This window comes from Calonectris borealis, chromosome 10, assembly GCF_964195595.1.
Source record: "Calonectris borealis chromosome 10, bCalBor7.hap1.2, whole genome shotgun sequence".
Lineage (NCBI taxonomy): Eukaryota > Metazoa > Chordata > Aves > Procellariiformes > Procellariidae > Calonectris > Calonectris borealis.
In genome coordinates this window covers 13,908,669-13,919,661 of record NC_134321.1, presented here as the reverse complement: position 1 = coordinate 13,919,661, position 10,993 = coordinate 13,908,669, and the positions used below count along the sequence as shown (strand labels likewise).

Below are 10,993 nucleotides of genomic sequence, written 5' to 3'. Positions count from 1 at the left end.
GAGCCCTGGCAAGAGCCAGCTTTGGCTAAAAAGGAGGAGAAAACAGAGCTGCTTTGTGCGGCGGCTGGAGAGGAGACTTAAAAGCACGTGGATGCCCTGAGTGTCCCGGATTATTTGTTATAATTGCTTTTTGCTCCTTTCCAGGCCCCGCAGTGCTTTGCCACAGCAGGGCCGAGCGAGTGGCTACCGCCCCTCTGGCTCCTGGCCGGCCCCGAGGCCTGGGGGCTCAGCAGTGGCGCAGGCCCAGCCGCACCGCTGGAACCCCCGAGCTTGCCGCCCGGCCCTGGGTGCCGGAAAGCACCGGGCCTGCGGGAGGCCGGAGCCAGCCCCGGGGCTCTGGAGGCGCCCGCCCCGCCGCAGCCGCGCCTCCAGCCCGGCCTTTCTTTTCAGGCATTCGTGCGGCCGCCCTACCCCGCGGGGGGCCTCAAGCGCCGCTGGGCGCCGCCATCGTGAGCCTCCTCCTCCGCTGGGCGCCGCCATCTTGTGCCCTCCCCATACAGCGCGGGCGCCGCCATCTTGTGCCCTCCCCGTGCGGTGTGTCGGCCATGGCGGGGCTGCTGTGCCGCCTGCTCCTCTGCCTGGCGGCCGCCGGGGCCGCCGCCGACCTGCTGCTGGAGGAGGCGCGGCGCTCCGTGGACCTCAGCACCCACCTGGCCAAGGTCTCGGCCGAGCTCAGCCTGGCTAACGCGGCGGGCGGCACGGCCGCCTCCGCCTTCCTGCTGGCGCTGGAGCCCGGCCTGGAGCCCCGCCTGGCCTACCTGGGCGTGCAGGTGAGCGCGGGCCGCGAGGGGCAGCGGGGGACGGCGCCCCGCTCCTCGGGGCGGGGGGGGCCGCGGCACGGCCTCGGGCGCAGCCCGGGCCCCGCCGCCCGCAGGGACACGTAGGCACAGCGCCCCGCTCCCGGCTCCCGCCGCCCTGCGGGCGCGCCGGCGCAGCGCCGCGGCTGCGGGCGCTGCCGCCTTATGCCCTCCACACGGGCTCCGCCGGCAGCCGGCGTGGCGGCCGGGGAGAGGCTTCCTCGCCCGGCGCCAAGCCAGCGCTGGCCGCACTGCTCCTCCCGTGCTCCTACTGCCTTGTAAATAATGTTTCTGTCGTTGTACGGAACAGAGCGGGGTGAATGGCTGAGGCGGTAAGGCCTGGGAAGCGATGAGGGAGTCGGGAGAGATGCTCATTAACGTCGTTACTGCTGTAACGGGAGCAGCCGCAGCCCCTCGGGTGGAGCGGTGCTTGCATCCCCAGTAGTGCAGGCCCGGGGACGGGGCGGGGGGGTCCAGCCTCTTACCCCTCGGGACATAAGTGCAAGAGGGCTCTTCTCATCCCAGGAGTATTTGCCCTGATCTCCTTTTTGCTTGCTGGCCAAGTCACATTCCCATGGCCTGCTTGCTAGGCGCCGTAGAAAACATACAAGAGAAATCACAAAAGCAGTTGACTGAGATTCTCATTTGCACAAGTTACAGCGACTGTGCTGGCTTGGGAACCAGGCTAAGGGGAACTTGAGAGGTTTATCAGAAATCTCCAGTATCTGGTTTTGCACGCTGAGCACACTGCAATTTGTATTAATGAAAAACATTATAAAAGGGGTTTTTTTTTTTAAATAAATATCTACCAGCTTGTACTTTCTGGGGGGCATCCCCCTAAAAAGTGGATAGGGACTGCATGGAGTTTGCCCTGGACATGTTAAGTCTTTTAAACAGCAGCACACTGATCAGTCTGTTGTTTTCGAACAGGTGAAGGGTGAGGAAGAGGAGGAGAACACCTTGGAAGTGAGAGAGACTAAAGTTAAGGGCAAAAGGTGAGTGTCACCCTCTAAGGTCAGTACCTAGAATTGTGCATGGGGCTTCCACCATCGTTCTCATGGTGGAGCAGAAATACTACCCCAGTCCCACATACCTGGAGATCCTAGAGTCTTTTGTTCCTGAAAAGATCCACTCTGTACTCAGGCTGCATCCTGGGGTGCTACAGAGCCAGGGAGCACAGTTCACACAAGCAGCCAAACCCAATTCCTGCAGCCCAAGAGGCGCCAGTAGAAGTCATTGCCCTCCCTCAGATGCTCTTTCCTTGGGAAATAGCACATGTGATTTTATTTTTTTAATAGCTGCACTGAGCCCAGCACAAGCAGCACATACCTGCTTCTCACAGCCACCCACGGCTGCTAGTGAGGGGAGAGCCCTATAAGGGAGACAATCTCTCTCCTAAATGCAACTCAGCTGCCTTCAGGGGGGCTCAGCTGTGCTTAGTCTCTTGTACTCAATACTGCATTAGGCCCTGTTCCTTTATTAAGGGACATCAGGTAAGAGAAACGTTATAGCTATTGTCATGCTCTCACCCATTGCTCCCTTTTGAGGTCTCAAATGATTAGCAGTGGTGATTACAGAGAGATTGTAAGGTTGCTCTTCGGCTGTGTCCCCAGAGCACCGCTCTTAGTCTGCAGTGTGAGGAGTACCATAGCGTGCTGGATACTGTGGCCCAGCATGGGCTGTTGCTTGGTGCAGGGAGAGAGGATGCGGTCTTTTGCCCGAGGCTCGGCGCTGCCAAGCTTGGGATATTGTGCGTACACTGCAAGACTGGGCAGGCGGATGCTTTCTGAGCCATGAGAGCTGAGAAATAAAGGGTGCTTGAAAAGTGGGTGAGAAGCACGGTAGCTGTGGAGTTAAGTTGCCAAGGTAGACTGTGGTTTCTGGCATACCTGGAGGCCTCATGTAATCCTGCTCGGGCCACCAGGCATGTCTTGAAGTCCATTCACTTCTGTCATCACCTCAGTCCATCTGGTGCATCCTTATAGGTTTGGTGAAATCTCGATCCTTTCTGTAGAACCTCAATCCAGAACCATGCTCATTTGCTGACTATTCCTTAGTTTCAGATCCTGTGGGCAAAAAGCTGAGAATGAACAGACTTTGTGGGAACAGGTGCTTGAGATGTTTGTGATTTGTCTTCCGGACATTTGCACGCGCTTCCTCTGATTCAGATCATTCTTGTCATCTGGAGAAGAGTGGAAAAACCCCTGCTGAAGCATGCTTTATAAATGCAGAACTAGGGAAAGGAATGTGTCACCATTCCGCTTCCAAAATGGGAGGCAGGTGTTTTTGTGAAGCAGACTGTTACTGTGCCTGGACACAGTTCACCCTGTGCTGCCTCTTGTCCTGCTTCCCCAGTCCAGAGTAAGCACACCCTCTGGGACAAGACATCTGTACGCCTTGGAGGAGCAAATAAAACATTGGCCCCAATCACAAACGATATATGTGATGTATGGGCTCCCGCCCACAGGGGTTGTTGCAGGGGTTGGATCTGATTGCTCTCTCAATGGAGATCTCACACCTGTTCTCCCTTCCAGTGGAAAATTCTTCTCTGTGAAGCTGCCATCTCCTTTGGCACCAGGAGCCAAGGTCCGTGTGTCTGTTGAAATGGTTTTCACGCACGTCCTGCAGCCCTACCCCACCCACATCACCCAAAGCGAGAAGCAGTTTGTGGTCTTTGAAGGAAATCACTATTTCTACTCACCATACTTCACCAAGACCCAAACAACCCGGGTCAAACTGGCCTCTAGGAACGTGGAGAGTTACACCAAGCTGGGCAACCCTTCCCGCACTGAGGATGTGATTGAATATGGCCCCTTCAAGGACATTCCTCCATACAGCCAGGTAAATGACTGTGCAAAGAGGTTGTGGCTCTGCAGAGAGCATCTTGCAAACATGGCACCTGCGTGTCAAGAGGCTGGAGAGTGGGAAGCGGAGGCTTTTGTGTAAGAATTGCAGGTCAAGCCTGAGTTAGCCTCCGTGCAGGCTAGGAACACGTGCTCCAACAAGGTGCTCCTAGTACAGATGTGATTGCTGACCGCTGCTTGGTGTCCACAGAGCAAACCAAGCCAGTTTGTGCATGGTATTGGCAGGGGTGTATTTGCAATGGGGAAGACTGCATCTCTAGCCCCCTCACCATTATAACTCAGCCAGACGTGCGGGGTGTGACCTATGAGTACACCCCAGGCACCGGTGCCCTGTGTGAACTGGGCTGGGATGGCTCAAACCTTCCCGTGCAGTCAGCTTCACCTCTCTGCAGAGTCTGTCAAGGAGGTTTCTCTGTGGGACATGGAGAGAGAGAATTGTGAGGGAAGATTGCTCCTTACTTCAGGTCTAATAGTTTATCTTTTTTCCTTATTAGGACACTCTGAAGGTGCACTATGAAAATAACAGTCCATTCCTGACCATCACCAGTATGACCCGAGTCATCGAGGTGTCTCACTGGGGGAACATTGCAGTTGAAGAGACGGTTGATTTAAAGCACACAGGAGCAGTGCTGAAAGGGCCTTTCTCCAGATACGACTACCAGAGACAGCCAGACAGTGGGATCTCTTCTGTCAAGTCTTTTAAGGTTGGTATTTTGGGTATTTAGCATTTTTTTTTTTTTTTTTAAAACTGTGGCTTCCGCCTTTCTTACATCCCCAGAGGGGAAATTAAAAATACAGTTGTCCTTTTCCTTTTCTTTGGTAACCATACCCAAGTAATAAGGGAATATTAAAGCTCTAATCTATTTTCAGAGAAGGCTCATGCTAGGAATAGCTTTTGGAGGTAGAATTAGGAGGTTATATGCTTTACTGCATCTGTTGGCCAAACAAACTGCATATACCAGGGCATGTAGTGTTTCTCCACACTCCCACCCCTTCCATCTCAGGGACGCTCTAAAACCCTTAATCCCTGTGCTGACAGCTCTGCTTTCCGTTTTCCACTGTGCAAGGGCCATTCATTCTGTCCCCACCCTTTTATTTTCAGAGTTGCTTTCTTTGTCATATCCTCATCATGTTGAACAGTATTAATTGGAAACTCACCCATTTATTTCTTCCTCACAAAGCACTCAACAAGAGCTAAAGCTGTGACTCTGCTAGCCAGATGTGAAAAGTATTATGTGTTTTCATCTGAACCAAAACCTTTCTCGCTGCTTGAGGCCTCCAGGATTGATTGTTGTAATTCTCTAAGGTGGTGCAGCCGAACAGAAATCTCATTTTGCTGAGCGTAAAGCCAGCAAGTTCAGTGAGCTAGGGCAGCGGGCTGAAGTGAAAAGGGGATTGCTGTCCTGTTGGGCATGATGAGATCCCTTGCTGTTTGGGATATTTGAAACTGGGCTGGAGAAAGCACATTAATTTAGAGGCCAAGTGATTTTAGTGCTGGCAGCCACTTCTGTGGATGATTGCTTGTAACAGTACAATTTTACCACTCAGTGCGACTGAATGGCCATTTTGTCATCTCTCAAATGGGAGTGCCGTTTCTTGATGCTTAACAGCCATTACTGGTTTTGCCAATTTCACTGGAAATAACTCCTAGCCGATGCACTGACTGTTGCTTCTCTCTATACAGACCATTCTCCCAGCTGCTGCTCAGGATGTCTATTACCGAGATGAAATTGGAAACATCTCCACCAGCCACCTCCTTGTCCTGGACGACTCCGTGGAGATGGAGATCCGTCCCCGCTTCCCCCTTTTTGGGGGATGGAAAACCCATTACATCATTGGCTATAACCTGCCAAGCTATGAATACCTCTACAATCTCGGTGGGTGGCACAGGGGAAGAGAATAAGAAACCTTCTCCTCTGTGTTTAAAAGTGGTTGATGTACAGTAAAGAATTCAAAGCTGCGGTACACTGCACCTTGGCAACAACAGTTGCTAGCTATTATTTCTAGAATATGCAAATCCACCTTCTTTTCTGTGCTTCCTTCGGGTTTTTGTAGACATCCCATTAAAATGTACTTGAGTGAGCTAGTGCCCCCTGCTGCACAGTGTACCCATCCAAATTCTGCTCTTGCTTCTGTTCAGAGCTGAGCTTCAAGGTTGTCCCTTTTTCTTTGAGGAATTGTAACCACCCTCTGGTCTGTGCTCTCTTAGGTGATCAGTATGCCTTGAAAATGAGGTTTGTCGACCATGTGTTTGATGAGCAAGTTACGGACTCTCTGACTGTCAAGATTGTCCTGCCAGAAGGTGCCAAGTAAGTGTCATTACTCCTGGCTTGTTACTGCAGACAGTGCTGTGTTGGTGGCAATTCTCCAGCCTGCTCTAATGGCCTGAGGACAGTGAAACAAAACCATGACTGTGCATGTGGAGGAGACCTTGGAACACAGCTTTGCTTCCTTTTAGAGTGTTGTTTAAATTGCATAATTGGCCTTGTACTAGAGGCCACAGTTGGCCAGCCAAGTCCTAGGTTACGTCATCTCAAACACTGTAGAGTCATACGGGACTGTCTGGCTTTATTCACAGGAACATCCATGTGGACAGCCCCTATGAAATCAATCGTGCTTCAGACGAGCTTCACTACACTTACCTGGACACTTTTGGACGTCCAGTTATTGTGGCACACAAGAGCAACCTGGTGGAGCAGCACATCCAAGACATCGTGGTGAGTGTGGCCTCTCTTCGTGGTTTGCCTGAGCAGTTGTGCCGCCTCTGTATTCAGCAGCACAGTCAAAACACCCGTATCAGGTTCCAGAAATACATACTTGCTGGACTGCTACTTGAGAGGAGGACTTCTCTCCCATAGTAACATGGGTCACTCCTCAGTGTTTCGAACTTCTCTTCTAGGTTCATTACAGCTTCAACAAAATCTTGATGCTGCAGGAGCCTCTGTTGGTGGTTGGAGCTTTTTACATCTTGTTCTTCACTGTGATCGTCTACGTGAGGCTGGATTTCTCCATCACTAAGGTGCTGTATGATGAAGAGCCCTGTGGGAGCATTAGTGGCTTACTCAGCTGATGGTTGGAGATTTTTCATACCAGTAATTCTCACTGTATATTCCTGCTGATTGGATATCTTACTAGATGCCTAAATGGAGCCCTGTTTTTATGCTACCTGAGCATTGATACTCCTGCAGGGTTTGAACTGGTATGCTAAGGCTAGCTGAAGTTTTGCCTTCTGGACGAAAAGGAATCCCTCCCTGAGAAGCAGGGATGTCTGAATTCTCCTTCTGCAACACTTTAACTTATGTTTTTGTTAAGCTATTTGTTGGGCTAGGCTGAGTGCTGAAAGGTGCTTGCCCTAGTCAGTACTTGTACCATTTGCCTAATTACTGTCAGCTGACTTAATTGCAAAGGGAGCAGTTTCTGTAACAGTCCTGTGGCAGACTGCAAGCATGGCTTGATGCAGATCAAAGATATGACTGCTTTGATCTTCCCTTCTGTCCTTTCGCAGGATCCAGCTGCTGAAGCTAGGATGAAGGTTGCCTGCATCACAGAGCAAGTGCTTACTCTGGTGAACAAGAGACTTGGGCTGTACCGTCACTTTGATGAAGCAGTGAATAAATACAAGCAGTCACGGGACATCTCCACCCTGAACAGCGGCAAAAAGGCTTTGGAGACAGAGCACAAAGCCCTGACAAATGAAATAGCCTCTCTGCAGTCTAAACTGAAGACAGAAGGCTCTGACTTATGTGATAAAGTAAGGAATTTTTTAAGCTCTCCTATTCTTGGCTCTATCAAGTATTCAGGGTGAGTTTTAATTTGGGGTTTACTTTTTGCAGCCTGTATTTTATTTTTTTTTCCCTCTGAAAATGGCTTGATCCTTGCCAGGGGGTATGAAGATCCGTTTGTTCTTTTTGCAGTAATCTTGGTTATGCAGCCCTGTAAGTGCTGCTGGTAAACAGCTGCATGAGTACAGATTAATGCTTTTGTAACACAATCCTGATGCTTCTCATTGAGCTCATGGCAGTGACACTTAGGCAAAAATGGAAACTATCAACACGTTATCAGTTCTGACTTTACTACTGACACCAGCCAAACCAAAGTCTTCTCCCTCATCTCTTATTTCCTTGCACATGTGAATTTGATGCTGACAGAATTTTAGTAACACGATGCTCCTTAGGGGGTGTTTCGCTGTACCATGTTGAAAGCCATGGCACAGTGAGCGCACACCCACTGTCCTTTCCTCCCTCCACTATTTCAACACTTACCTGGAACAGCCACTTAACCCCAAGTGAGGGACACTTTAGTCTCTAAGGTCCATTCAACCAACAGCCACCTTGCTTAATCTGTTATTGACTCAAAGAGTAGCTCTGTCATTACAGACCTGCTTCTCACACACCATTAACATTAACTGCAGGGACACAGCTTCCAGCTGTCATATTTTTGATTTAGCTTGAAGCCTTTAAAAATCTATCGTTAAACACTCTTTAACAATCATTGCACCTGTCTCCTGCCAGTATGGCTCCTGGGTCCTCGGAGCCCCTTTATCTGCACTGCTTAATTATCCATTTGTGAGATGTTCCTCATAATGTGATGCCAAAGAGAGGTGACGGCTCAGGAGGCCAATATTCAGGGACTGGAGATGTTTCCACTTAGCACTGACTTCATCTTTTGCTCCAGCTTTACCATCTCTTCTATTCCAGTTTCATTCTAGGGATGTTTTTTTGTCTCCTCTAATACTCCCTTTGTTTCTCACTCCCGTAAGGTAAGTGAGATTCAGAAGCTCGATGGCCAAGTCAAGGAGCTCGTTCTGAAGTCTTCAGTTGAGGCTGAGCGGCTGGTAGCTGGCAAGCTCAAGAAGGACACGTACATCGAGAATGAGAAGATGCATTCCAACAAGCGCCAGGACCTGGTCACCAAAATTGACAACATCCTTGACGCACTGTAACTCTCTGGTTTAGCGACTGGGTGGAGGGGAGAGGTATGAAGGGAGATGAAAAGCGTGGGAGTGGATACACTTTGAGCCAAAACTCCTTCCCAACAAAATTAGGGGAAAAGTTGATGTGAAATGTCTGAAAGTACATTTTGTTTTTAGATTTTTCTACAGAGCCTGTCTGCTCAGCAACATGTGCTATGCAAGGGACCACGACATCATGCTGTTTGGCTGGGTAACAGGGTTTCTTTACCAGAAATGAGGCTCAGCCAGGTTATAAAACAGTCCCCCACTTTCAGTTTTCCCTGTATAGATGGTCCCTGACTAAACGCACACAAACAGCCAGTCTGAGCACAGACACGCTCATGGCAAATCTGAATGTCGCATCTCCAGAAAGAATAAAAGACACTTTTGTTCTATTTTGAAATAAAACCGCCGCTGCCTCGCCTTTACGTGTTGTGCAGGGATGGGGGGAGGCAAAGGCACTGGTGCAGAGGGGCTGCGTGGCCCTATCCTGCCCACGGCCAGGCGGTGCAATTCCTTGGGGAACAGAGTCCAGCCCTGACTGCTCCCACCTCCCCTCAGCTGTGCGCCTTGAAGGCAGAGCTCTGCCACCCCGCAAGGCCCTGACCCAGGCAGGGGAGAAAGCCAAGCCCTTGTTCCCTAGGGACATGCATGCACCTACACCCTTACTGGGAGAAAAAACACAATGCAACCCCTCCTGCTAGCCTTTCACTGTGTGCCACATGCTTTCCTGCTGCATGTGACAATAGTCCCTGCGTCCCTTGTGCTGCCCCGGTAGGCCCTTGCTCACACCTGGATACCCTGGGGTGTGCACACAACTCCCTGATAATTGCAGACTAAGAATTTTCCTGTGCCTCTCTGCTTCACTGCACTGCTAAACACCGCAGAGCTGGCTGCAGGGACTGGAATACAGGTCTCCCCTGCATAGTTTAGCTGTTTACCAAAGCTGTTTGAGATCCCAATAGAGAAAGGACCAGAAAAGAGCGTAATGGGGTGTGTCCCTCTGCCTTCTTTCTGGCTGATGCCCTGCAGGTGGAGGCAGCTGCCTGTGGATGGATGTTTCTGCAGGGCCGGGGTTGTTAAGTGGGGTGTAGCCCTCTCCATTGGGCATCCACAGCCACCTGTGGGAAGCACACGCGGCAGAAGAACTGGAGGCTGCTTACAAACTGGGCAAGAACATGGCTACACCACAGAGTGATCTGAGCCACCCCTGAGGATGCTAGTGCCAAAAGTGGCTGTGCTGGGGGGTTGGAGGTGTGCCATGGTCCCTGCGCTGGCTCCGTGTGAGGCTTGGGGCAAATACAGCCCCCGTGGTCCGGCGCTGCCTGCAAGCCCTGTGCCTGGACCCGTGCAAGTAGCTGGACACCTTCCAGCCCTTGCCAGGCCACCCGCACTGCCTGCCCCTCTGTCCCAGGTCCACATAGCCAAGGTCTCTGTCACAGACGCACTGTCCTTGCCCTTTACTACCCCTCTGATCTTGGAGGGGCTTCTTATCTTGGATAAAAGTTGTTTTTATCCTCTTCTAGGATGCTTTTCTCTTTTTAGAGGATGCAGTTGGTAGGAAAGCCCTTTGCCCCAGGCTGTGCAGCTTCCAAAGTGGGTTTGTTGGTCAGGAGTGTTTTGCTGCAGGCCTGAGCCCAGGCACCCACCATGGTGCCAGCTCCCTCCCATGCCCACAAACCTCACCCTGCAGTGGGGTGGGCAAGCCTAGATCCCCTGCCTCTCTGCTCCCTACACAGGTGCTGGGAGCCCTGAAACCGCAAGTCCTGCCTGATCAGGGTGGGGATGACCAACAGCTAAAATCAAATAAATCATCATTAACCCACTGAGCCAAAACACATATGCACAGTACTTGGGGAGCTATCAGGGACGTCCAAAACCAGACAGGGGCTGCCCGTTGCACCCAGGGCAATGCAGGCAGGTCCAGGGGAGAAGAGGGATCAAAATGATGATCCCAGAGACATCTTCAACTTTCTATTCCCCCTGGCCCAGGAAAGGCAGCGCCACGCTTCTTTCCAGACCTCCCACCTCTGCCTGGCTTCCCAGGCAGCCCAGACCCCCGAGGGTACAGTGGAGCGGATCGTGCCCATCACATCAAAGCCCCCTGGGCTGATGGTGTGTCTCTCCATCTTTCCCTCCCTATCCCAAGGGGTTCTGCTTGATCAGCGTACACCTCAGCCCTCGCAGCTGCTGGGCAGTTTCAAATCCTGCTTGTTAATGGAAGCCACAGCTGCAGAGACAGCACCTATAAATAGGCTGAATGAATACAGCCAGCCCAAGCAAAAAAAGGTCTCTAGTCCCTGAGGAGAGCTGCCCTAATTCCAGAGGCTGAGAATAAAACAGCCGCTGCAAGAAGAGATGCTTTGCTCCTCTCCCCGCAT

At 51.4% G+C, this 10,993-nt stretch overlaps 1 protein-coding gene across 1 annotated transcript; it reads left to right on the top strand.

Annotated features, from left to right (window-relative positions):
- The first annotated feature begins 233 nt into the window (after positions 1 to 233).
- On the top strand, positions 234 to 9,020 carry RPN1 (ribophorin I). Its single transcript, XM_075158933.1, has 10 exons — positions 234 to 770; positions 1,728 to 1,792; positions 3,332 to 3,638; positions 4,156 to 4,365; positions 5,346 to 5,538; positions 5,871 to 5,970; positions 6,240 to 6,378; positions 6,561 to 6,680; positions 7,167 to 7,412; positions 8,421 to 9,020. Exons 1-10 carry the CDS (start codon positions 546 to 548, stop codon positions 8,601 to 8,603), a joined length of 1,788 nt encoding a protein of 595 aa, XP_075015034.1. The 5' UTR covers positions 234 to 545; the 3' UTR covers positions 8,604 to 9,020.
- The last annotated feature ends 1,973 nt before the right edge of the window (positions 9,021 to 10,993 follow it).

Bases quoted from the DNA above. Each gene is read 5' to 3' on its own strand.
- RPN1 (XM_075158933.1), top strand. From the start codon at position 546: ATGGCGGGGCTGCTGTGCCGCCTGCTCCTCTGCCTGGCGGCCGCCGGG. The intron at 4,366-5,345 runs GTTGGTATTTTG...CTCTCTATACAG, and splicing joins CTTCTGTCAAGTCTTTTAAG to ACCATTCTCCCAGCTGCTGC. The intron at 6,379-6,560 runs GTGAGTGTGGCC...CTTCTCTTCTAG, and splicing joins AGCACATCCAAGACATCGTG to GTTCATTACAGCTTCAACAA.